The 27,763-nt window shown below is 49.0% G+C and overlaps 1 protein-coding gene across 1 annotated transcript in view; it reads left to right on the top strand.

Moving 5' to 3' along the window:
* The window catches only part of LOC139383666 (eukaryotic translation initiation factor 2-alpha kinase 3), a 56,959-nt gene that overhangs the window by 26,769 nt on the left and 2,427 nt on the right, over window positions 1-27,763 (top strand). Inside the window, exons 2-9 of the mRNA XM_071128201.1 lie at window positions 443-572; window positions 13,123-13,317; window positions 17,786-17,916; window positions 21,045-21,345; window positions 23,577-23,751; window positions 24,522-24,650; window positions 26,726-26,848; window positions 27,041-27,058. Of these exons, the coding sequence (XP_070984302.1) occupies window positions 443-572; window positions 13,123-13,317; window positions 17,786-17,916; window positions 21,045-21,345; window positions 23,577-23,751; window positions 24,522-24,650; window positions 26,726-26,848; window positions 27,041-27,058 (1,202 nt within the window). The remainder of the gene's footprint in view (window positions 1-442; window positions 573-13,122; window positions 13,318-17,785; window positions 17,917-21,044; window positions 21,346-23,576; window positions 23,752-24,521; window positions 24,651-26,725; window positions 26,849-27,040; window positions 27,059-27,763) is intronic.

The raw sequence follows: 27,763 nt of genomic DNA, 5'->3' as shown, positions 1-27,763 counted from the left end.
ATAAATCCCCTGCTCCGCTGATCTAATAGGTGGATAAATCCCGTGCTCCGCTGATCTAATAGGTGGATAAATCCCCTGCTCCGCTGATCTAATAGGTGGGATAAGCCCCTGCTCCGCTGATCTAATAGGTGGATAAATCCCCTGCTCCGCTGATCTAATAGGTGGATAAATCCCGTGCTCCGCTGATCTAATAGGTGGATAAATCCCCTACTCCGCTGATCTAATAGGTGGATAAATCCCCTGCTCCGCTGATCTAATAGGTGGGATAAGCCCCTGCTCTGTTGATCTAATAGGTGGGATAAGCCCCTGCTCCGCTGATCTAATAGGTGGATAAATCCCCTGCTCCGCTGATCTAATAGGTGGATAAATCCCCTGCTCTGTTGATGCTGTGTGACTACAGGCGGCGTAGGTATTAACCCCACGGTCTTCCCTTTTTCCCCAGCTCTCTGGTGATCATCAGTACTCTGGACGGTCGTATCTCAGCTCTAGACCCCTACAACCAGGGACGCAAACAGTGGGACCTAGACGTAGGGTCAGGATGTCTGGTCTCATCCAGCCTCAGCAAACCAGAGGTAACCTATGACATAACCTATAACATATAGCCTATTACATATAACCAATGACAACCTATGACCTAACCTATAGCTTATGACATAACGTATATCCTGTGACATACAACCTATGACATAGGCTATATGCTATAGGTTATGACATAACATATAGCCTATGACATAACATATAGCCTATGACATAACATATAGCCTATGACATAACATATAACCTGTGACGTAACCTATGACATAACACCTGTGACATAACATATCACCTGTGTCATAACATATCACCTGTGTCATAACATATCACCTGTAACCTGTGACATACAGTATAACATGTGGCATAACCTGTGACATAACCTATGACATAACATATGACCTATAACCTGTGATTTAACCTATAACCTGTGACATAACATATGACCTATAACCTGTGACATAACATATGACCTATAACCTGTGACATAACATATAACCTTAGAAAAGATGGCGCCGAAGAACATGGCTGAAGTTTTACATTCTCCCAACTAATTGTGCTATTTTGTTATTTTTCCGTTTTGTGTAACTTACTTTTTTACTCATTGTGTAAATGTTGCTGCTATCGTCTCTTATGACCGAAAATAACTTCTGGACATCAGAACAGTGATTACTCACTGTGGACTGGAAGAAACCTTTTCCTTTAACGAGTCCGACGAGAAGGATATCCTGCTTTCACTGGAACAGGCCCAGGTCCACGCCTTTCACTGGAACAGGCCCAGGTCCACGCCTTTCACTGGAACAGGCCCAGGTCCACGCCTTTCACTGGAACAGGCCCAGATCCACGCCTTTCACTGGAACAGGCCCAGGTCCACGCCTTTCACTGGAACAGGCCCAGGTCCACTCCTTTCACTGGAACAGGCCCAGGTCCACGCCTTTCACTGGAACAGGCCCAGATCCACGCCTTTCACTGGAACAGGCCCAGGTCCACGCCTTTCACTGGAACAGGCCCAGGTCCACGCCTTTCACTGGAACAGGCCCAGGTCCACGCCTTTCACTGGAACAGGCCCAGATCCACGCCTTTCACTAGAACAGGCCCAGATCCACGCCTTTCACTGGAACAGGCCCAGATCCACGCCTTCTGTATGAAGAAAAGACGCCAGAAAAGAGGCCGCAGATCAGGCAGCCTTCTGAGAATCCGGATGCGAGCGAGTAAACTCCCATTGCCTTCCATTCTTCTCACTAACATGCAATCATTGGACAATAAAATGGACAACCTTTGATTTAAGATTATCCTCATATCTTATGTTTCACCAAGACGTGGCTGAACGACGATATGGACAATATAGAGCTAGCAGGATTGTCCATGCACCGGCAGAACAGAGCCGCAACCTCCGGTAAGACGAGGGGTGGGGGTGTGTCTTTTTGTCAATAACAGCTGGTGCGTGATATCTAATATTAAAGAAGTCTCGATGTATTGCTCGTCTGAGGTAGAGTACCTTATAATAAGCTGTAGACCACACTATCTACCAAGAGAGTTCTCATCTATATTTTTCATAGCCGTCTATTTACCACCACAGACCGATGCTGGCACTAAGACCGCACTCAACCAACTCTATAGGGCCATAAGCAAAGAAGAAAATGCTCACCCAGAAGCTGCGCTCCTAGTGGCCGGGGACTTTAATGTAGGCAAACTTAAATCAGTTTTACCAAATTTCTACCAGCATGTTACATGTGCAATCAGGGGGGAAAAAAATCCTAGACCACATTTACCCCACACAGAGATGCATACAAAGCTCTCCCCCGCCCTCCATTCGGCAAATCTGAACATAATTCTATCCTCGCGATTCCTGCTTCCAAGCAAAAACTAAAGCAGGAAGTACCAGTGACTCGCTCAATATGGAAGTGGTCAGATGATGCGGATGCTAAACTACAGGACTGTTTTGCTACCACAGACTGGAATATGTTCCAGGATTCATCCAATGGCATTGAGAAATACATCCTCAGGCATCAGCTTCATCAATAAATGCATCGATGACGTCGTCCCCACAGTACATATCCCAAAGCTACCGCTTTCAAGGAGCAGGAAACTAATCCGGACGCTTATAAGAAGTCCCGCAATGCCCTCAAACAAACCATCAAACAAGCAAAGCGTCAATACAGGATTAAGATTGAATCCTACTACACCGGCTCTAACGCTCATCGGATGTGGCAGGGCTTGAAAACTATTACGGACTACAAAGGTAAACCCAGACACAAGCTGCCCAGTGACGCGAGCCTACCATGCTCGCTTCGAGGCAAGCAACACTGAAGCATGCACAAGAGCACCAGCTGTTCTGGATGACTGTGTGATAACGCACTTGGTAGCCAATGTGAACACAACCTTTAAACAGGTCAACATTCACAAAGCCGCTGGGCCGAACGGATTACCAGGACGTGTACTCACGGCATGCCCGGACCAACTGTCGAGTGTCTTCGCTGACATTTTCAACCTCTCCCTGACCGAGTCTGTAATACCTACAGTGGGGAGAACAAGTATTTGATACACTGCCGATTTTGCAGGTTTTCCTACTTACAAAGCATGTAGAGGTCTGTGATTTTTATCATAGGTACACTTCAACTGTGAGAGACGGAATCTGAAACAAAAATCCAGAAAATCACTTTGTATGATTTTTAAGTAATTAATTTGCATTTTATTGCATGACATAAGTATTTGATACATCAGAAAAGCAGAACTTAATATTTACACTACATAACCCCACGCACTACATAACCCCACACGCACTACATAACCCCACGCACTACATAACCATACACTACATAACCCCACACGCACTACATAACCATACACTACATAACCCCACACGCACTACATAACCCCACACGCACTACATAACCATACACTACATAACCATACACGACATAACCCCACGCAATACATAACCATACACTACATAACCATACACTACACTACATAACCATACACTACATAACCATACACTACATAACCATACACTACATAACCACACGCACTACATAACCCCGCACTACATAACCCCACACTACATAACCCCACACTACATAACCCCACACTACACAACCCCACACTACATAACCACGCACTACATAACCCCACACTACATAACCCCATACTACATAACCCCACACACTACATAACCGTACACTACATAACCACACACTACATAACCATACACTACATAACCCCACACACTACATAACCATAACCATACACATATAATATAACCTATAACATACAAACAGTATGTACACAATATATATAATAAAACCTATAACATACAAACAGTATGTACACAACATATATAATATAACCTATAACATACAAACAGTGGGACCTAAATGAAGACATAGGGTCAGAATGTTTGGTCTCATCCAGCCTCAGCAAACCACGGAGTGTACAAAGCATTAGGACAGACTGACCAGGTGAATCCAGGTGAAAGCTATGCTCCCTTGTTGATGTCATTTGTTAAATCCACTTCAATCAGTGTAGATGAAGGGGAGGAGACAGGTTAAAGAAGGACTTTTAAGCCTTGAGACAATATGTGTGACATTCACCCCCATATTCAGACATTCACCCCCATGTTATACTATCTGTTGTGGGGACTTGTGGCTGTTAAGTTCCCAGAAGGATAGAAGAACAGACACAGGCACGCATAGGCACAGACACACACACACACACACAGGCACGCATAGGCACACACACACACAAAAGACACACACACAGAGACACACAAAAACAGGCTTACGCCTACACAGAAACAGTTGAAAGGCTATAGAGTGAAGAGTAGCCTGCAGCTATACCAGTGGGCTGTTTTAAAACACACCCTCTGGGTAAGGCTGTCTGTTTAAAACACACCCTCTGGGTAAGGCTCTGTTTAAAAACACACCCTCTGGGTAAGGCTGTCTGTTTTAAAACACACCCTCTGGGTAAGGCTCTGTTTAAAAACACACCCTCTGGGTAAGGCTGTCTGTTTAAAAACACACCCTCTGGGTAAGGCTGTCTGTTTAAAAACACACCCTCTGGGTAAGGCTCTGTTTAAAAACACACCCTCTGGGTAAGGCTGTCTCTAAGTAGTGGACTGTGTGACGAGGGGCCCGGTGTGACGAGGGGCCCGGTGTGACGAGGGGCCCGGTGTGACGAGGGGCCCGGTGTGACGAGGGGCCCGGTGTGACGCCCTAGGAATACCATTGTATCTCATGTTATTGTTCTACATTCAAAAGCCTAAATGTCCACAAGCTGCAGAGGGAGGAGTGTGGTTGTGCATGTCGGTCTGTCAGACAGTCATTGTGAATAAGAATTTGTTCTCAACGGACCTGCCTGGTAAAATAAAGCGACAAAAAAATATGGGTGAGGGGACGTAGAGAATTTGCCAGCGTTAATGTGTTGACACGAGAGCATCTCATACCTTCTCACCCGTTCAAATCCCCAGCTCCCTGGGATGCCCGACTGCAAGGGATCCATCGCTCTGATTGTCTCAGAGCCCCAGCTGGCCCCTCCCCCAGCCCCAAAGCTATGCAACAGTACGGTGTGATAGGCGGTCGGCACAGTGTCCCTCAACAGTACAATGTGATAAGCGGTCGGCACGGTGTCCCTCAGGCACCAGTCTGCTTGGTGATTAGGGGGGTTGCCCCCGCACCATTGGTTGTTAGGGCCGTGCAGGGAGGAGCAGTCACCTATAGGAGCACACAGAATATTGAGGAGAGAGAGATGGGGAGGGTACCAACTAGAATATTGCGGAGAGAGGGACAGGGAAGGGATGAACTAGAATGTTGAGGAGAGAGAGAGACGGGGAGGGGATCAACTAGAATGTTGAGGAGAGAGAGAGACGGGGAGGGGATCAACTAGAATGTTGAGGAGAGAGAGAGACGGGGAGGGGATCAACTAGAATGTTGAGGAGAGAGAGAGAGAGACAGGGAGGGGATCAACTAGAATGTTGAGGAGAGACGGGGAGGGGATCAACTAGAATGTTGAGGAGAGAGAGAGACTGGGAGGGGATCTACTAGAATGTTGAGTAGAGAGAGACGGGGATCAACTGAAATGTTGAGGAGAGAGAGAGAGACGGGGAGGGGATCAACTAGAATGTTGAGGAGAGAGAGACAGGGAGGGGATCAACTAGAATGTTGAGGAGAGACGGGGAGGGGATCAACTAGAATGTTGGGGAGAGAGAGACAGACTGGGAGGGGATCAACTAGAATGTTGGGGAGAGAGCGAGAGATGGGGAGGGGATCAACTAGAATGTTGAGGAGAGAGAGAGAGACGGGGAGGGGATCAACTAGAATGTTGAGGAGAGAGAGAGACAGAGGGGATCAACTAGAATGTTGAGAGAGAGAGAGAGACGGGGAGGGGATCAACTAGAATGTTGAGGAGAGACGGGGAGGGGATCAACTAGAATGTTGAGGAGAGAGAGACAGGGAGGGGATCAACTAGAATGTTGGAGAGAGAGAGAGAGACAGGGAGGGGATCAACTAGAATGTTGAGGAGAGAGAGAGAGAGACAGGGAGGGGATCAACTAGAATGTTGAGGAGAGAGAGACGGGGAGGGGATCAACTATAATTTTGGGGAGAGACGGGGAGGGGATCAACTAGAATGTTGAGGAGAGAGAGAGACGGGGAGGGGATCAACTAGAATGTTGAGGAGAGAGAGAGACGGGGAGGGGATCAACTAGAATGTTGAGGAGAGAGAGAGAGAGACAGGGAGGGGATCAACTAGAATGTTGAGGAGAGACGGGGAGGGGATCAACTAGAATGTTGAGGAGAGAGAGAGACTGGGAGGGGATCTACTAGAATGTTGAGTAGAGAGAGACGGGGATCAACTGAAATGTTGAGGAGAGAGAGAGAGACGGGGAGGGGATCAACTAGAATGTTGAGGAGAGAGAGACAGGGAGGGGATCAACTAGAATGTTGAGGAGAGACGGGGAGGGGATCAACTAGAATGTTGGGGAGAGAGAGACAGACTGGGAGGGGATCAACTAGAATGTTGGGGAGAGAGAGACAGACTGGGAGGGGATCAACTAGAATGTTGGGGAGAGAGCGAGAGATGGGGAGGGGATCAACTAGAATGTTGAGGAGAGAGAGAGAGACGGGGAGGGGATCAACTAGAATGTTGAGGAGAGAGAGAGACAGAGGGGATCAACTAGAATGTTGAGAGAGAGAGAGAGACGGGGAGGGGATCAACTAGAATGTTGAGGAGAGACGGGGAGGGGATCAACTAGAATGTTGAGGAGAGAGAGACAGGGAGGGGATCAACTAGAATGTTGAAGAGAGAGAGAGAGAGACAGGGAGGGGATCAACTAGAATGTTGAGGAGAGAGAGAGAGAGACAGGGAGGGGATCAACTAGAATGTTGAGGAGAGAGAGACGGGGAGGGGATCAACTATAATTTTGGGGAGAGACTGGGAGGGGATCAACTAGAATGTTGAGGAGAGAGAGGCGGGAGGGGATCAACTAGAATGTTGAGGATAGAGAGAGAGAGACAGAGAGAGAGGGGATCAACTAGAATGTTGAAGAGAGAGAGACTGGGAGGGGATAAACTAGAATGTTGAGGAGAGAGAGAGAGACGGGGAGGGGATCAACTAGAATGTTGAGGAGAGAGAGAGACGGGGAGGGGATCAACTAGAATGTTGAGGAGAGAGAGAGAGAGACAGGGAGGGGATCAACTAGAATGTTGAGGAGAGACGGGGAGGGGATCAACTAGAATGTTGAGGAGAGAGAGAGACTGGGAGGGGATCTACTAGAATGTTGAGTAGAGAGAGACAGGGATCAACTGGAATGTTGAGGAGAGAGAGAGAGACGGGGAGGGGATCAACTAGAATGTTGAGGAGAGCGAGACAGGGAGGTGATCAACTAGAATGTTGAGGAGAGACGGGGAGGGGATCAACTAGAATGTTGGGGAGAGAGAGAGACTGGGAGGGGATCAACTAGAATGTTGGGGAGAGAGCGAGAGATGGGGAGGGGATCAACTAGAATGTTGAGAGAGAGAGAGAGACGGGGAGGGGATCAACTAGAATGTTGAGGAGAGACGGGGAGGGGATCAACTAGAATGTTGAGGAGAGAGAGACTGGGAGGGGATCAACTAGAATGTTGAGGAGAGAGAGAGACGGGGAGGGGATCAACTAGAATGTTGAGGAGAGAGCGAGACAGAGGGGATCAACTAGAATGTTGAGAGAGAGACGGGGAGGGGATCAACTAGAATGTTGAGGAGAGACGGGGAGGGGATCAACTAGAATGTTGAGGAGAGAGAGACTGGGAGGGGATCAACTAGAATGTTGAGGAGAGACGGGGAGGGGAGGGGATCAACTAGAATGTTGAGGAGGGGAGGGGAGGGGATCAACTAGAATGTTGAGGAGAGAGAGAGACGGGGAGTGGATCAACTAGAATGTTGAGGAGAGAGAGAGAGAGGGGATCACCTAGAATGTTGAGGAGAGAGAGACGGGGAGGGGATCAACTAGAATGTTGAGGAGAGACGGGGAGGGGATCAACTAGAATGTTGAGGAGAGAGAGACGGGGAGGGGATCAACTAGAATGTTGAGACAGAGAGACGGGGAGGGGATCAACTAGAATTTTGAGGAGAGAGAGAGAGACGGGGAGGGGATCAACTAGAATGTTGAGGAGAGAGAGCGAGATGGGGAGGGGGATCAACTAGAATGTTGAGGAGAGAGAGAGACAGGGAGGGGATCAACTAGAATGTTGAGAGAGAGACGGTGAGGGGATCAACTAGAATGTTGAGGAGAGAGAGAGAGTGAGACTGGGAGGGGATCAACTAGAATGTTGAGAGACGAGGGGATCAACTAGACATTTGAGGAGAGAGAGAGAGAGAGAGAGAGACTGGGAGGGGATCAACTAGAATGTTGAGGAGAGAGAGAGAGACGGGAAGGGGATCAACTAGAATGTTGAGGAGAGAGAGAGAGGGGATCAACTAGAATGTTGAGGAGAGAGAGAGTGACGGGGAGGGGATCAACTAGAATGTTGAGGAGAGATGGGGAGGGGATCAACTAGAATGTTGAGGAGAGAGAGAGAGTGAGACTGGGAGGGGATCAACTAGAATGTTGAGGAGAGAGAGAGAGACGGGGAGGGGATCAACTAGAATGTTGAGGAGAGAGAGAGAGACGGGGAGGGGATCAACTAGAATGTTGAGGAGAGAGAGAGAGACGTGGAGGTGATCAAGTAGAATGTTGAGGAGAGAGAGAGAGACGGGGAGGGGATCAACTAGAATGTTGAGGAGAGAGACGGGGAGGGGATCAACTAGAATGTTGAGGAGAGAGAGAGAGACGGGGAGGGGATCAACTAGAATGTTGAGGAGAGAGAGAGAGACGGGGAGGGGATCAACTAGAATGTTGAGGAGAGAGAGAGACGTGGAGGTGATCAAGTAGAATGTTGAGGAGAGAGAGAGAGACGGGGAGGGGATCAACTAGAATGTTGAGGAGAGAGACGGGGAGGGGATCAACTAGAATGTTGAGGAGAGAGAGAGAGACGGGGAGGGGATCAACTAGAATGTTGAGGAGAGAGAGAGACGGGGAGGGGATCAACTAGAATGTTGAGGAGAGAGAGAGACGGGGAGGGGATCAACTAGAATGTTGAGGAGAGAGACGGGGAGAGGATCAACTAGAATGTTGAGGAGAGAGAGAGAGACGGGGAGGGGATCAACTAGAATGTTGAGGAGAGAGAGACGGGGAGATGATCAACTAGAATGTTGAGGATAGAGCGAGAGATGCGGAGGGGATCAACTAGAATGTTGAGGAGAGAGACAGGGAGGGGAGGGGATCAACTAGAATGTTGAGGAGAGAGAGAGAGACGGGGAGGGGATCAACTAGAATGTTGAGGAGAGAGAGAGAGACGGGGAGGGGATCAACTAGAATGTTGAGGAGAGACGGGGAGGGGAGGGGATCAACTAGAATGTTGAGAGAGAGACGGGGAGGGGATCATCTAGAATGTTGAGGAGAGAGCGAGAGACGGGGAGGGGATCAACTAGAATGTTGAGGAGAGAGAAAGAGACGGGGAGGGGATCAACTAGAATGTTGAAGAGAGAGAGAGAACGGGGAGGGAATGAACTAGAATGTTGAGGAGAGAGAGAGACGGGGAGGGAATCAACTAGAATGTTGAGGAGAGAGAGAGACGGGGAGGGGATCAACTAGAATGTTGAGGAGAGAGAGAGACGGGGAGGGGATCAACTAGAATGTTGAGGAGAGACGGGGAGGGGATCAACTAGAATGTTGAGGAGAGAGAGAGAGACGGGGAGGGGATCAACTAGAATGTTGAGGAGAGAGAGAGAGACGGGGAGGGGATCAACTAGAATGTTGAGGAGAGAGAGACGGGGAGGGGATCAACTAGAATGTTGAGGAGAGACTGGGGGGGGATCAACTAGAATGTTGAGGATAGAGAGACAGTGAGGGGATCAACTAGAATGTTGAGGAGAGAGAGACGGGAAGGGGATCAACTAGAATGTTGAGGAGAGCGAGACGGGGAGGGGATCAACTAGAATGTTGAGGAGAGAGAGACGGGGAGGGGATCAACTAGAATGTTGAGGAGAGAGCGAGAGACGAGGAGGGGATCAACTAGACTTTTGAGGAGAGAGAGAGAGAGACTGGGAGGGGATCAACTAGAATGTTGAGGAGAGAGCGAGAGACGGGGAGGGGATCAACTAGAATGTTGAGGAGAGAGACGGGGAGGGGATCAACTAGAATGTTGAGGAGGTATGGGGAGGGGATCAACTAGAATGTTGAGGAGAGAGAGAGACATGAAGGGGATCAACTAGAATGTTGAGGAGAGAGAGAGAGACGGGGAGGGAATCATCTAGAATGTTGAGGAGAGAGCGACAGGGACGGGATCAACTAGAATGTTGAGGAGAGAGAGAGACGGGAAGGGGATCAACTAGAACGTGAAGGAGAGAGAGAGAGACGGGGAAGGGATCAACTAGAATTTTGAGGAGAGAGAGAGGTGAGACGGGGAGGGGATCAACTAGAATGTTGAGGAGAGAGAGAGAGAGACGGGGAGGGAATCAACTAGAATGTTGAGGAGAGACGGGGAGGGGATCAACTAGAATGTTGAGGAGAGAGAGACGGGGAGGGGATCAACTAGAATGTTGAGGAGAGACGGGGAGGGGATCAACTAGATTGTTGAGGAGAGAGAGGCGGGGAGGGGATCAACTAGAATGTTGAGGAGAGAGAGACGGGGAGGGGATCAACTAGAATGTTGAGGAGAGAGCGACGTGGAGGGGATCAACTAGAATGTTGAGGAGAGACTGGGAGGGGATCAACTAGAATGTTGAGGATAGAGAGACAGTGAGGGGATCAACTAGAATGTTGAGGAGAGAGAGACGGGAAGGGGATCAACTAGAATGTTGAGGAGAGCGAGACGGGGAGGGGATCAACTAGAATGTTGAGGAGAGAGAGACGGGGAGGGGATCAACTAGAATGTTGAGGAGAGAGCGAGAGACGAGGAGGGGATCAACTAGACTTTTGAGGAGAGAGAGAGAGAGACTGGGAGGGGATCAACTAGAATGTTGAGGAGAGAGCGAGAGACGGGGAGGGGATCAACTAGAATGTTGAGGAGAGAGACGGGGAGGGGATCAACTAGAATGTTGAGGAGGTATGGGGAGGGGATCAACTAGAATGTTGAGGAGAGAGAGAGAGACGGGGAGGGAATCATCTAGAATGTTGAGGAGAGAGCGACAGGGAGGGGATCAACTAGAATGTTGAGGAGAGAGAGAGACGGGGAGGGGATCAACTAGAATGTGAAGGAGAGAGAGAGAGACGGGGAAGGGATCAACTAGAATTTTGAGGAGAGAGAGAGGTGAGACGGGGAGGGGATCAACTAGAATGTTGAGGAGAGAGAGAGAGAGAGACGGGGAGGGAATCAACTAGAATGTTGAGGAGAGACGGGGAGGGGATCAACTAGAATGTTGAGGAGAGAGAGACGGGGAGGGGATCAACTAGAATGTTGAGGAGAGACGGGGAGGGGATCAACTAGATTGTTGAGGAGAGAGAGGCGGGGAGGGGAGGGGATCAACTAGACAGCATTGTCTGTAGAAATGAGCTGTCATTTCAAAAGAGAGCGATGGAAGAAGAGATGGATGTAGGGGGAGGAAGAGGGATGGAGAGATGCCGGTGTGGAGTGAGTCATGCGAGGGGAGTAGGCAGGGAGGGAGGTGGTGAGTGTGATTAGGATGAGGTAATGCTTTAGCCCAGGGATGATGTCATCCCACAGCCCAGACCCCCCCCCCCCCCCCCCCCAACACATACTTTATGCACCTTGTGGGGACCTAAAATGTATTTCCATTCTAAATCCTATTTTCTCTAACCACTTCACCCTAAACTTAACTCCTAACCCCAATTCTAGCCTTAACCTTAACCCTAATCTAAACCTAACCCTAATATTAACCTAAACCTAACCCTAATTGTGACCCTAAAACTATCCCCATAACTTAAAATAGCCCTTCCACTCATGGGGATGTGGGAAATGTCCCCATCAGGGACCATTTTCCTTGTTTTACTACCCTTGTGGGGAATTTTGGGGATTTCAGGTCCCCAGGAAGACAGTAACACTCACTCTCAGGTCTCCAGGAAGATAGATAGTAACAGTCACTCTCAGGTCTCCAGGAAGATAGATGGTAACAGTCACTCTCAGGTCTCCAGGAAGATAGATAGTAACACTCACTCTCAGGACCCCAGGAAGATAGTAACACTCACTCTCAGGACCCCAGGAAGATAGTAACACTCACTCTCAGGACCCCAGGAAGATAGTAACACTCACTCTCAGGACCCCATGAAGATAGATAATAACACTCACTCCCAGGACCCCAGGAAGATAGTAACACTCACTCTCAGGACCCCAGGAAGATAGTAACACTCACTCTCAGGACCCCAGGAAGATAGTAACCCTCACTCTCAGGACCCCATGAAGATAGTAACACTCACTCTCAGGACCCCAGGAAGATAGTAACACTCACTCTCAGGACCCCAGGAAGATAGTAACACTCACTCTCAGGACCCCAGGAAGATAATAACACTCACTCCCAGGACCCCAGGAAGATAGTAACACTCACTCTCAGGACCCCAGGAAGATAGTAACACTCACTCTCAGGACCCCAGGAAGATAGTAACACTCACTCTCAGGACCCCAGGAAGATAGTAACACTCACTCTCAGGACCCCAGGAAGATAGTAACACTCACTCTCAGGACCCCAGGAAGATAGATAATAACACTCACTCTCAGGACCCCAGGAAGATAGATAATAACACTCACTCTCAGGACCCCAGGAAGATAGATAATAACACTCACTCTCAGGACCCCAGAAAGATGGTAACACTCACTCTCAGGACCCCAGGAAGATGGTAACACTCACTCTCAGGACCCCAGGAAGATAGTAACTCTCACTGTGAAACATGGATGTTTTTGATCTGTAAATGATAGCCTGATGAGATCAGTGAATCATTAACATGTGTTTTCCCTCTGTCTCCTCCAGGTTCTCGTGTTGGTTATTAAATGGTGTCCCTGTTTCAACAAGTGTTGAATTAATTAATAGATGATATATTTTCTGTACCTGTCTCCGTCTCCAGGTGTTTGGTAATAAGATGTTCATCCCATCATTGGACGGAGAGTTGTTCCAGTGGAATAGAGACAGAGAGAGCATGGAAGCTGTTCCCTTCAGTGTCGAGTCTCTCCTGGAGTCGTCCTTTCGCATCGGGGAAGACACGGTCCTGGTGGGGGGAAAGAGTCTCACGAGCTACGGTCTGGGAGCCTACAGCGGCAAGGTGAGAGGTCAGAGGTTAGGTCCTGGTGGGGAGGCAAGACCCTGACCACTTACAGTCTAGGAGTCTACAGTGGCAAGGTCAGAGGTTAGGTCCTGGTGGGGAGGCAAGACCCTGACCACTTATAGTCTAGGAGTCTACAGTGGCAAGGTCAGAGGTTAGGTCCTGGTGGGGAGGCAAGACCCTGACCACTTACAGTCCAGGAGTCTACAGTGGCAAGGTCAGAGGTTAGGTCCTGGGAGTTGGTAGATTGGCGGTACCATGACCACATCTTTCCGTAGTGGTCCAACCGTTCAGACGCTACAGATGTTTTCGCGAGACTGATTTGCTGTTTGTCTCCTGGTCTGACAAACACTGCTGTAGCTCGACCACCTTCCACCGCTGTAGCTCGGCCATCTTCCACCCCTGTAGCTCGACCACCTTCCACCCCTGTAGCTCGGCCACCTTCCACACCTGTAGCTCGGTCACCTTCCACCCCTGCAGCTTGGCCACCTTCCACCCCTGTAGCTCGACCACCTTCCACCCCTGTAGCTCGGCCACCTTCCACCCCTGTAGCTCGGTCACCTTCCACCCCTGCAGCTTGGCCACCTTCCACCCCTGTAGCTCGGCCACCTTCCACCCCTGTAGCTAGGCCACCTTCCACCCCTGTAGCTCGGCCACCTTCCACCCCTGTAGCTCGGCCACCTTCCACCCCTGTAGCTCGGCCACCTTCCACCCCTGTAGCTCGGCCACCTTCCACCCATGTAGCTCGGCCACCTTCCACCGCTGTAGCTCGGCCACCTTCCACCCCTGTAGCTCGGCCACCTTCCACCGCTGTAGCTCGGCCACCTTCCACCCCTGTAGCTCGGCCACCTTCCACCCCTGTAGCTCGGCCACCTTCCACCCCTGTAGCTCGGCCACCTTCCACCCCTGTAGCTCGGCCACCTTCCACCCCTGTAGCTCGGCCACCTTCCACCCCTGTAGCTCGGCCACCTTCCACCCCTGTAGCTCGGCCACCTTCCACCGCTGTAGCTCGGCCACCTTCCACCCCTGTAGCTCGGCCACCTTCCACCCCTGTAGCTCGGCCACCTTCCACCGCTGTAACTCGGCCACCTTCCACCCCTGTAGCTCGGCCACCTTCCACCCCTGTAGCTCGGCCACCTTCCACCGCTGTAGCTCGCCACCTTCCACCGCTGTAGCTCGGCCACCTTCTACCCCTGTAGCTCGGCCACCTTCCACCCCTGTAGCTCGGCCACCTTCCACCCCTGCAGCTCGGCCACCTTCCACGCTGTAGCTCGGCCACCTTCCACCGCTGTAGCTCGGCCACCTTCCACCGCTGTAGCTCGGCCACCTTCCACCGCTGTAGCTCGGCCACCTTCCACCCCTGTAGCTCGGCCACCTTCCACCCCTGTAGCTCGGCCACCTTCCACCCCTGCAGCTCGGCCACCTTCCACGCTGTAGCTCGGCCACCTTCCACCGCTGTAGCTCGGCCACCTTCCACCCCTGCAGCTCGGCCACCTTCCACCGCTGTAGCTCGGCCACCTTCCACCCCTGTAGCTCGGCCACCTTCCACGCTGTAGCTCGGCCACCTTCCACCGCTGTAGCTCGGCCACCTTCCACCGCTGTAGCTCGGCCACCTTCCACCCCTGCAGCTCGGCCACCTTCCACCCCTGCAGCTCGGCCACCTTCCAGATGCTGAAGGCCGACATTTGCGGATGCAGTGGATTCAGACACAGCCCATGCAAAAAAACCCTGATATTTCTACCTTAAACAAACATATTTTGACAGATTTTTTAATTATGATATTAAAATATTAAACTCTTCTGTTTAAATCTGCTGGAAAACTCTTCTGTTAAAACATTTGGACATTGCTCCATCTGACTACTGTGTGCCGCCATCTTGATAACGTGTCTTCAATGGCATCACTTGAATGGTTCGTCTGACAGGCTGCCCAAACTACACTGAACAAAATCATAGTGTTGGTCCCACGTTTCATGAGCTGAAATTAAAGATCCCAGAAATGTTCCATACGCAAAAAAATATGATTTCTCTCAAATGTTGGGCACAGATTTGTTTCCAATCCTGTTAGTGAGCGTTTCTACTTTTCCAAGATAAACTATCCACCTGACAGGTGTGGCATATCAAGAAGCTGATAAAACAGCATGATCATTACACAGGTGCACCTTGTGCTGGGGACAATAAAAGGCCACTCTATAATGTGCTGTTTTGTCATACAACACAATGCCACAGATGTCTCATGTTTTGAGGGAGCGTGCAATTGGCATGCAGCATAAAAAGACTCCACCAGAGCTGTTGCCAGATAATCTAATGTTATTTTTGTTCAGTGTACAATGCAGGTGTCTTTTTAAAGGCTGTATCCTGTTCGAGACTAGCCAGGTAACATGGCATGAATGAAGCTGTGCAAGGTGGGCTATCACAGCCAGCTAGTCCAAAACCACGGCAAGCTCGGCTATCATTGGTGGATATTGTGCTAGCTAGTGAGGTTAGCGGAACAGCTTGCTACCGTGCAGGGTTTCACTATGGATTATGGATTTCACTACGTAGCATCATTTGGTACATCTCACAACTAGCTGGGATTGATTTAATGACTGTTAACAGCCCTACATGTCTGGAGCTAACTCTTTCAGAACAGACAGACAGCTAGCTAGCTAGCTAGATAGATAGATAGATAGATAGATAGATAGATAGATAGATTTTAATACTCCTTTTTCTAGCTAGCCGTTTCTAGCCCAGCTAGCTAGATAGATTTTAATACTCCTTTTTCTAGCTAGCCGTGTCTAGCCCAGCTAGCTAGATAGATTTTAATACTCCTTTTTCTAGCTAGCCGTTTCTAGCCCAGCTAGCTAGCTAGCTAGCCTCTACTATGTTTGGCACATCTGAAGTCCGTCGCTGTAAACCATAATTGAATACCGTTCCATGCATAGTGTGCACGATCTGCCTGCAAAAGTGAGTATCATTATTGTGGGCATTGCCATGCAGTTAGCTAGCTTACTAACCTTGTCAGCTCGGTGATTCGATCCAGCAACCTTTCGGTTACTGGCTCAACGCACTAACCACTAGGCTACCTGCTGGTTACTGGCCCAACGCCTCTAACCACTAGGTTACCTGCTGGTTACTAATCCAACGCTCTAACCACTAGGTTACCTGCTGGTTACTGGCCCAACACTCTAACCACTAGGCTACCTGCTGGTTACTGGCCCAACGCTCTAACCACTAGGCTACCTGCTGGTTACTGGCCCAACGCTCTAACCACTAGGCTACCTGCTGGTTACTGGCCCAACACTCTAACCACCGCGGTCACATCTCTCAGCTTGTGCTCGGTGCCGCGGCCACATCTCTCTCAGCTTGTGCTCGGCGCCGCGGCCACATCTCTCAGCTTGTGCTCGGCGCCGCGGCCACATCTCTCAGCTTGAAAAACGTCAAATATGATGTTCTAAAAGCATTTTCACAACATCACGTTCAACAAGGATACCTAACATTGATATGTAAAACAATGTTGTAGGCTGATTTGAGCATATCACTTTAAACAGGAAAACTTTGTCCTTCTCTCTCTTTCCCTCCTGTCCTCTTTGTCTTCTCTCTCTCCTGTCCCCTCTCATCTTGTCTCTCTATCTCCTGCCCCCTCTCCTCTTCAATCTCTCTCTCCTGCCCCCTCTCCTCTTGTCTCTCTCTCTCTCCCCCCCTCTCCTCTTGTCTCTCTCTCTCTCCTGTCCCCTCTCCTCTTGTCTCTCTCTCTCTCTCCTGCCCCCTCTCCTCTTGTCCTTCTCTTTCTCTCTCTCCCTCCCTTCCCTCCTGTCCCCTCTCCTCTTGTCCTTCTCTCTCTTTCTTCCCCCCCTCTCCTCTTGTCTCTCTCTCTTTCTCCCCCCCCCTCCTCTTGTCTCTCTCTCTCCTGCCCCCTCTCCTCTTGTCCTTCCCTCCTGTCCCCTCTCCTCTTGTCTCTCTCTCTCCTGCCCCCTCTCCTCTTGTCCTTCTCTTTCTCTCTCTCCCTCCCTTCCCTCCTGTCCCCTCTCCTCTTGTCCTTCTCTCTCTTTCTTCCCCCCCTCTCCTCTTGTCTCTCTCTCTTTCCCCCCCCCCTCTCCTCTTGTCTCTCTCTCTCCTGCCCCCTCTCCTCTTGTCCTTCCCTCCTGTCCCCTCTCCTCTTGTCTCTCTCTCTCCTGTCCCCTCTCCTCTTGTCCTTCTCTCCTTTCTTCCCCCCCTCTCCTCTTGTCTCTCTCTCTTTCTCCCCCCCCCTCTCCTCTTGTCTCTCTCTCTCCTGCCCCCTCTCCTCTTGTCCTTCCCTCCTGTCCCCTCTCCTCTTGTCTCTCTCTCTCCTGCCCCCTCTCCTCTTGTCCTTCCCTCCTGCCCCCTCTCCTCTTGTCTCTCTCTCTCCTGCCCCCTCTCCTCTTGTCCTTCCCTCCTGTCCCCTCTTGTCCTTCTCTCTCTTTCTCCCCCTCCCCCTTCCTTCCCTCCTGTTCCCTTTCCTCTGTCTTAGCTGAGGTATATCTGCTCAGCAGTTGGCTGTAGCCGCTGGGGGGAGGAGGAAACAGAGCCTGAGGATGTGTTGCTGCTGCAGAGAACCCAGAAGACCGTCAGGGCCGTGCGACCACGCTCCGGCTTGGAGAAGTGAGTCATAACTAACACAAATCCCATCCACCTGACTATCCTACCCCGACCATCTTTATGACATAACCCCAGTACTTCCTGTCCTATATTAACCTTATATCTGTAGTGCTAGTTAGTTAAGTAGTTAGAGGGATTCTAGTTAACAGTGTTCTGATGTTCTCTCTCTAGGTGGAACGGTAACATTCTGGTTCTCTCTCTCTCTAGGTCGAACGGTTAACATTCTGGTTCTCTCTCTCTCTAGGTCGAACGGTTAACATTCTGGTTCTCTCTCTCTCTAGGTCGAACGGTAACATTCTGGTTCTCTCTCTAGGTGGAACGGTAACATTCTGGTTCTCTCTCTCTCTCTAGGTGGAACTGTAACATTCTGGTTCTCTCTCTCTAGGTCGAACGGTAACATTCTGGTTCTCTCTCTCTAGGTCGAACGGTAACATTCTGGTTCTCTCTCTCTCTAGGTTGAACTGTAACATTCTGGTTCTCTCTCTCTCTCTAGGTGGAACTGTGACATTCTGGTTCTCTCTCTCTCTAGGTGGAACCGTAACATTCTGGTTCTCTCTCTCTCTAGAATGAACTGTAACATTCTGGTTCTCTCTCTCGGTGGAACGGTAACATTATGGTTCTCTCTCTCGGTGGAACGGTAACATTCTGGTTCTCTCTCTCGGTGGAACGGTAACATTCTGGTTCTCTCTCTCTAGGTGGAACTGTAACATTCTGGTTCTCTCTCTAGGTGGAACGGTAACATTCTGGTTCTCTCTCTAGGTGGAACTGTAACATTCTGGTTCTCTCTCTAGGTGGAACGGTAACATTCTGGTTCTCTCTCTAGGTGGAACGGTAACATTCTGGTTCTCTTTCTAGGTGGAACGGTAACATTCTGGTTCTCTCTCTCTAGGTGGAACTGTAATATTCTGGTTCTCTCTCTCTCTCTAGGTGGAACCGTAACATTCTGGTTCTCTCTCTCTCTAGGTGGAACTGTAACATTCTGGTTCTCTCTTTCTCTCGCTCTCTCTCTAGGTGGAACTGTAACATTCTGGTTCTCTCTAGGTGGAACCGTAACATTCTGGTTCTCTCTCTCTCTAGGTGGAACTGTAACATTCTGGTTCTCTCGCTCTCTCTAGGTGGAACTGTAACATTCTGGTTCTCTCTCTCTAGGTGGAACTGTGACATTCTGGTTCTCTCTCTCTCTCTCTAGGTGGAACCGTAACATTCTGGTTCTCTCTCTCTCTAGGATGAACGGTAACATTCTGGTTCTCTCTCTCTAGGTGGAACTGTAACATTCTGGTTCTCTCTCTAGGTGGAACGGTAACATTCTGGTTCTCTCTCTCTCTCTAGGTGAAACTGTAACATTCTGGTTCTCTCTCTAGGTGGAACTGTAACATTCTGGTTCTCTCTCTAGGTGGAACGGTAACATTCTGGTTCTCTCTCTAGGTGGAACGGTAACATTCTGGTTCTCTCTCTCTAGGTGGAACTGTAATATTCTGGTTCTCTCTCTCTCTCTCTCTAGGTGGAACTGTAACATTCTGGTTCTCTCTCTCTCTAGGTGGAACTGTAACATTCTGGTTCTCTCTCTAGGTGGAACTGTAACATTCTGGTTCTCTCTCTAGGTGGAACCGTAACATTCTGGTTCTCTCTCTCTCTCTCTAGGTGGAACTGTAACATTCTGGTTCTCTCTCTCTCTCTAGGTGGAACTGTAACATTCTGGTTCTCTCTCTCTCTCTAGGTGGAACTGTGACATTCTGGTTCTCTCTCTCTCTCTAGGTGGAACCGTAACATTCTGGTTCTCTCTCTCTCTAGGATGAACTGTAACATTCTGGTTCTCTCTCTCGGTGGAACGGTAACATTCTGGTTATCTCTCTCTAGGTGGAACTGTAACATTCTGGTTCTCTCTCTAGGTGGAACGGTAACATTCTGGTTCTCTCTCTAGGTGGAACTGTAACATTCTGGTTCTCTCTCTCTCTCTAGGTGGAACGGTAACATTCTGGTTCTCTCTCTAGGTGGAACGGTAACATTCTGGTTCTCTCTCTCTCTCTAGTTGAAACTGTAACATTCTGGTTCTCTCTCTCTCTCCCTCTCTCTCTCTCTCTAGGTGAAAGTGTAACATTCTGGTTCTCTCTCTCTCTAGGTGGAACTGTAACATTCTGGTTCTCTCTTTCTCTCTCTCTCTCTCTAGGTCGAACGGTAACATTCTGGTTCTCTCTCTCTCTAGGTCGAATTGTAACATTCTGGTTCTCTCTTTCTCTCCCTCTCTCTCTCTCTAGGTGGAACGGTAACATTCTGGTTCTCTCTCTAGGTGGAACGGTAACATTCTGGTTCTCTCTCTCTCTCTCTAGGTGGAACTGTAACATTCTGGTTCTCTCTCTCTCTCTAGGTGGACCTGTAACATTCTGGTTCTTTCTCTAGGTGGAACCGTAACATTCTGGTTCTCTCTCTCTCTCTCTAGGTGGAACTGTAACATTCTGGTTCTCTCTCTCTAGGTGGAACTGTAACATTCTGGTTCTCTCTAGGTGGAACTGTAACATTCTGGTTCTCTCTCTCTCTCTAGGTGGAACTGTAACATTCTGGTTCTCTCTCTCTCTCTAGGTGGAACTGTAACATTCTGGTTCTCTCTCTCTCTAGGTGGAACTGTAACATTCTGGTTCTCTCTAGGTGGAACTGTAACATTCTGGTTCTCTCTAGGTGGAACTGTAACATTCTGGTTCTCTCTCTAGGTGGAACTGTAACATTCTGGTTCTCTCTCTAGGTGGAACCGTAACATTCTGGTTCTCTCTCTCTCTCTCTAGGTGGAACTGTAACATTCTGGTTCTCTCTCTCTAGGTGGAACTGTAACATTCTGGTTCTCTCTAGGTGGAACTGTAACATTCTGGTTCTCTCTCTCTCTCTAGGTGGAACTGTAACATTCTGGTTCTCTCTCTCTCTCTAGGTGGAACTGTAACATTCTGGTTCTCTCTCTCTCTAGGTGGAACTGTAACATTCTGGTTCTCTCTCTCTCTCCCCCTCTCTCTCTCTCTAGGTGGAACTGTAACATTCTGGTTCTCTCTAGGTGGAACTGTAACATTCTGGTTCTCTCTAGGTGGAACTGTAACATTCTGGTTCTCTCTCTAGGTGGAACTGTAACATTCTGGTTCTCTGTCTAGGTGGAACTTCAGCGTGGGGAGCTTTGAGCTGAGGTTTGTTCCCGACAAACAGCTGACCAGCAACTTCCTGGAGGGAGAGATGGCGAGCGGCGAGGCCATGTGGAAGGAGGAGCGGAGGACCAGCGGGCAGAAGGTTATCATGGAGGAGACCACAGACAACCACAGACACACAACCACAGACACGCACACTGACACACCTGGGTCTGGGACTCCAGACCTAGTCATCAAGGTGTCTGTTCCTGACTGGAAGGTGATGGCCTTCAGCACCCAGCCTGGAGGAAAGCTGGTCTGGGAACAGCAGGTAATTATACATCTATAACACCTATTAACAGTCCTGGAAGACAGCTGGTCTGGGAACAGTTTATATTCCGCATGTTTTAATTTCAAGATTGTTATGTTCCTCCTTTTTTGCTCATTAGACAACGCTGTCGCGCGATTGGTCATGTGCTGAATGCTTGGACAACATGTTTTGTTTTGTGGAAAAAGTGACATTTGTAAATGGAGTTGCGCCTCTTGAATTTTGAGTTATTTGACAAAGGGAAGTGTCATAGAAACGTCCGATTATGCTCTTTCAGATTCTATATAGAAATCACCATGTTTTACCTGCATGTGACCGAAGGAGGATTTGATAAATCGACGCTCCTTTCCCTGCATCTATCAATTACAATATGCAGTTATCTATTCATGTTCAATTTGACAACTGATAATAGTGTCACTCATTATTGTCCATTTCATCTGGCCCATAGGCTGACTCTCTTAAAATGTGTGAGTTTAGTTTCCTGTGTAGTTCAGGTGTAGTTTCAATGTAGTTTCAGTAGTTTCAATGGGCAGGTTGACTAGCATTGTATGTTTCCCGCTCATCAACTTGGATAGAGTCAAGGATATGTTTTGCATTATTCTGAAGGCAACACACAGCATGTTTTCATTTGTCTTACATGTGATTGGAAATAAAGTTTCAGCAGATACAACAGTCCTGTAGCAGCCTCTTTTTACACAGTAAAACGTGAAAGAGAAAAGTAATCAAACCCGCGAGACGCGCTGTCAAATTATTACCCTGAACGCTGAGAAATGGGCGTAGCACCAATTCATCATTACACATATTGTTGTTCTAAATTAAATTGTCTTCTTCACCCTCGTCATTCAGTTCGATCTGATTTACATTGTGGAGTAGCTTGCGCCGTTGTCGTCCATTTGTCATTCAGTGGGCTGACATCGTTTGCCTTCGCTGGACAGAGTCAAGGATATGTTTTGTTATTATTCTAACGGCCTACTGCAACACACAACATGTTTTGATTTTTCTACATTTGATTATTAACTTCTTGATGCACCCACCCAGTTATCGGGATCATTCGATCGTCAACATCCGCTGAATTGCAGAGCGCCAAAGTCAAATTAAATTACTAAAAATATTAAATTTTCATGAAATCACAAAAAATCCACCTGGCGAGTCAGATTTCAAAAAAGCTTTTTGGCGAAAGCATACCACGCGTTTATGTAAGGACATCTCTCTCAGCAGACAAACTATTACAAACAGCTAGCAGCCAAGTAGATTGGTCACGAAAGTCAGAAAAGCAATACAATTAATCGCTTACCTTTGATGATCTTCGGATGTTTTCACTCACGAGACTCCCAGTTACACAATTAATGATTATTTTATATCCAAAATACCTCTGTTTGTTTGGCGCGTTATGTTCAGAAATCCCCAGGAAAGAGCGGTCACGACAACGCAGACAAATTCCAAATAGTATCCGTAATGTTCACAGAAACATGTCAAACGTTTTTTATAATCAATCCTCAGGTTGTTTTTAAAATATATAATTGGTAATATATCAACCGGGACTGTAGCTTTTTCAATAGGAGAGGGAGAGTCTATGGCTGCCTCACTCTGTTGCGCAAGCAAAACTCTGCGAACACCCAGCCATCCAATGACGCGATGTGATTTCTCGCTCATTTTTCAAAATAAAAGCCTGAAACTATGTCTAAAGACCGTTGACACCTTGAGGAAGCCATAGGAAAAGGAATCTGGTTGATATCCCTTTAAATGAGGGCAAGGCATCCAATGGAACAGAACGCCTTCAGGAAAAACAGCACTTGTTGGATTTTCCTCAGGTTTTCGCCTGCAATATCAGTTATGTTATACTCACAGACACTATTTTGACAGTTTTGGAATCTTTAGAGTGTTTTCTATCATAATCTGACAATTATATGCATATTCTAGATTCTGGGCCTGCGAAATAGACAGTTTAATTTGGTTACGTTTTTCATCCAATCATTAAAATACTGCCCCCTACACTCAACAGGTCAATAGAGCTCTAGTAAATTCAGGGAAAGTCAGGGAAGGAGCAGGACATGGCAGATATTTTCAAACGTCAGTGTTAGTTTTCCAAACTAGCCTGATCCCAGATGTATTTGTTCTGTCTCGAGAACTCCTATGGTCATTGTCAAGACAGCACAAACAGATCTGTGACCAGGCTATCTCCAACCTCTCTATTCAGTGTTCAGCCTAGTTTTGACACATGTTTCCCCCTGTAGTTCTGCACGCCCATAGCCTCTGCCTGGTTGGTTGGAGGGGGGAAGGTAACGCCTATCAGCCTGTTTGATGACACACCCTACAGCAGTCGTCCTGACGCGGAGGAGCAGCAGGAGGAGGAGGACGAGGACATTATGGAGGCGGCTCGGGGAGCTACTGAGTCCAGCGTATACCTGGGTATGTAAAACCCTAACCTCTGACCCCTAAACCGGACGCTAACACCAGACACCATAGGCCTCACAGTCACTACGGGGGAGGCTTTGGGAGCTACTGAGTCAAGCGTATACCTGGGTAACCAAACACGATCGGTAACAGACTATCACAGACACTGTACTGTCAGTCACTATGGGGGAGCCATTTCATTCATCTGTACCTGCTGTAGATCAGAATACAGTCTCAAGGTAGACATCTTGTTATCAGCTGCCTGGGTAACCAAACACGATCGGTAACAGACTATCACAGACACTGTACTGTCAGTCACTATGGGGGAGCCATTTCATTCATCTGTACCTGCTGTAGATCAGAATACAGTCTCAAGGTAGACATCTTGTTATCAGCTGCTGGCAGATTCACCAGACGGTTCTCAGGCTGGAGATGTTTTTAAATAATGACTGTCAGTGCCCCAAGTCCTGTGATTGGTTGTCAGTGCTAAGCCTCTCCCTCAGGTCCTGTGATTGGTTGTCAGTGCTAAGCCTCTCCCTCAGGTCCTGTGATTGGTTGTCAGTGCTAAGCCTCTCCCTCAGGTCCTGTGATTGGTTGTCAGTGCTAAGCCTCTCCCTCAGGTCCTGTGATTGGTTGTCAATGCTAAGCCTCTCCCTCAAGTCCTGTGATTGGTTGTCAGTGCTAAGCCTCTCCCTCAAGTCCTGTGATTGGTTGTCAGTGCTAAGCCTCTCCCTCAGGTCCTGTGATTGGTTGTCAGTATCAGTGCTAACCTTCTCCCTTCCCAGGTATGTATCAGGGCCAGCTGTACCTGCAGTCGTCCGTCAAGATCTCAGAAAGGTTCCCATCTAAAGCCCTAAACGGGCCCGGTCCGGACCCGGACACCGTCCCTACCATCAGATGGAAACCTCTCATACGTACGTACTTCTATGACTGTATCTGCTGTCTGGAGTTAGAGTGTGTCCTGTCTGGAGTTACAGTGTGTCCTGTCTGGAGTTACAGTGTGTCCTGTCTGGAGTTACAGTGTGTCCTGTCTGGAGTTACAGCCTGCTGTCTGGAGTTACAGTGTGTCCAGCCTGCTGTCTGGAGTTACAGTGTGTCCAGCCTGCTGTCTGGAGTTACAGTGTGTCCAGCCTGCTGTCTGGAGTTACAGTGTGTCCAGCCTGCTGTCTGGAGTGACAGTGTGTCCAGCCTGCTGTCTGGAGTTACAGTGTGTCCAGCCTGCTGTCTGGAGTTACAGTGTGTCCAGCCTGCTGTCTGGAGTTACAGTGTGTCCAGCCTGCTGTCTGGAGTTACAGTGTGTCCAGCCTGCTGTCTGGAGTTACAGTGTGTCCAGCCTGCTGTCTGGAGTTACAGTGTGTCCAGCCTGCTGTCTGGAGTTACAGTGTGTCCAGCCTGCTGTCTGGAGTTACAGTGTGTCCAGCCTGCTGTCTGGAGTTACAGTGTGTCCAGCCTGCTGTCTGGAGTGACAGTGTGTCCAGCCTGCTGTCTGGAGTTAGTGTGTCCAGCCTGCTGTCTGGAGTTACAGTGTGTCCAGCCTGCTGTATGGAGTTACAGTGTGTCCAGCCTGCTGTCTGGACTTAGTGTGTCCAGCCTGCTGTCTGGAGTTAGTGTGTCCAGCCTGCTGTCTGGAGTTACAGTGTGTCCAGCCTGCTGTCTGGAGTTACAGTGTGTCCAGCCTGCTGTCTGGAGTTACAGTGTGTCCAGCCTGCTGTCTGGAGTTACAGTGTGGTCCAGCCTGCTGTCTGGAGTTACAGTGTGTCCAGCCTGCTGTCTGGAGTTACAGTGTGTCCAGCCTGCTGTCTGGAGTTACAGTGTTTCCAGCCTGCTGTCTGGAGTTACAGTGTGTCCAGCCTGCTGTCTGGAGTTACAGTGTGTCCAGCCTGCTGTCTGGAGTTACAGTGTGTCCAGCCTGCTGTCTGGAGTTACAGTGTGTCCAGCCTGCTGTCTGGAGTTACAGTGTGTCCAGCCTGCTGTCTGGAGTTACAGTGTTTCCAGCCTGCTGTCTGGAGTTACAGTGTTTCCAGCCTGCTGTCTGGAGTTACAGTGTGTCCAGCCTGCTGTCTGGAGTTACAGTGTGTCCAGCCTGCTGTCTGGAGTTACAGTGTGTCCAGCCTGCTGTCTGGAGTTAGTGTGTCCAGCCTGCTGTCTGGAGTTAGTGTGTCCAGCCTGCTGTCTGGAGTTAGTGTGTCCAGCCTGCTGTCTGGAGTTAGTGTGTCCAGCCTGCTGTCTGGAGTTACAGTGTGTCCAGCCTGCTGTCTGGAGTTACAGTGTGTCCAGCCTGCTGTCTGGAGTTACAGTGTGTCCAGCCTGCTGTCTGGAGTTACAGTGTGTCCAGCCTGCTGTCTGGAGTTACAGTGTGTCCAGCCTGCTGTCTGGAGTTACAGTGTGTCCAGCCTGCTGTCTGGAGTTACAGTGTGTCCAGCCTGCTGTCTGGAGTTACAGTGTGTCCAGCCTGCTGTCTGGAGTTACAGTGTGTCCAGCCTGCTGTCTGGAGTTACAGTGTGTCCAGCCTGCTGTCTGGAGTTACAGTGTGTCCAGCCTGCTGTCTGGAGTTACAGTGTGTCCAGCCTGCTGTCTGGAGTTACAGTGTGTCCAGCCTGCTGTCTGGAGTTACAGTGTGTCCAGCCTGCTGTCTGGAGTGACAGTGTGTCCAGCCTGCTGTCTGGAGTGACAGTGTGTCCAGCCTGCTGTCTGGAGTGACAGTGTGTCCAGCCTGCTGTCTGGAGTGACAGTGTGTCCAGCCTGCTGTCTGGAGTGACAGTGTGTCCAGCCTGCTGTCTGGAGTGACAGTGTGTCCAGCCTGCTGTCTGGAGTGACAGTGTGTCCAGCCTGCTGTCTGGAGTTACAGTGTGTCCAGCCTGCTGTCTGGAGTTACAGTGTGTCCAGCCTGCTGTCTGGAGTTACAGTGTGTCCAGCCTGCTGTCTGGAGTTACAGTGTGTCCAGCCTGCTGTCTGGAGTGAGTTTTAATGCAGTGTCTCTTTCACGCAGATTCTCCATCTCGGACTCCTGTTCTGGTTGGTTCTGATGAGTTTGACAAATGTCTGAACAACGACAAGTTCTCTCATGAAGAATACAGCAACGGAGCTCTGTCAGTCCTGCAGTACCCGTATGGTAAGAACCTACTGTTATAACCTCCTGTTATAACCTCCTGTTATACTGTCAGTCCTGTAGTACCCGTATGGTTAGAACCTACTGTTACAACCTCCTGTTATAACCTCCTGTTATACTGTCAGTCTTGCAGTACCCGTATGGTTAGAACCTACTGTTATAACCTCCTGTTATAACCTCCTGTTATACTGTCAGTCCTGCAGTACCCGTATGGTAAGAACCTACTGTTATAACCTCCTGTTATAACCTCCTGTTATACTGTCAGTCCTGCAGTACCCGTATGGTAAGAACCTACTGTTATAACCTCCTGTTATAACCTCCTGTTATACTGTCAGTCCTGCAGTACCCGTATGGTTAGAACCTACTGTTATAACCTCCTGTTATAACCTCCTGTTATACTGTCAGTCCTGCAGTACCCGTATGGTTAGAACCTACTGTTATAACCTCCTGTTATAACCTCCTGTTATACTGTCAGTCCTGCAGTACCCGTATGGTTAGAACCTACTGTTATAACCTCCTGTTATAACCTCCTGTTATACTGTCAGTCCTGCAGTACCCGTATGGTAAGAACCTACTGTTATAACCTCCTGTTATAACCTCCTGTTATACTGTCAGTCCTGCAGTACCCGTATGGTTATAACCTACTGTTATAACCTCCTGTTATAACCTCCTGTTATACTGTCAGTCCTGCAGTACCCGTATGGTTAGAACCTACTGTTATAACCTCCTGTTATAACCTCCTGTTATACTGTCAGTCCTGCAGTACCCGTATGGTTAGAACCTACTGTTATAACCTCCTGTTATAACCTCCTGTTATACTGTCAGTCCTGCAGTACCCGTATGGTTAGAACCTACTGTTATAACCTCCTGTTATACTGTCAGTCCTGCAGTACCCGTATGGTTAGAACCTACTGTTAT

This window comes from Oncorhynchus clarkii, chromosome 25 (genome assembly GCF_045791955.1).
Source record: "Oncorhynchus clarkii lewisi isolate Uvic-CL-2024 chromosome 25, UVic_Ocla_1.0, whole genome shotgun sequence".
In the NCBI taxonomy this organism is placed as follows: domain Eukaryota; kingdom Metazoa; phylum Chordata; class Actinopteri; order Salmoniformes; family Salmonidae; genus Oncorhynchus; species Oncorhynchus clarkii.
The sequence above is the reverse complement of the archived record's forward strand: the minus strand, read 5'-3'. Positions and strand labels throughout refer to the sequence as shown.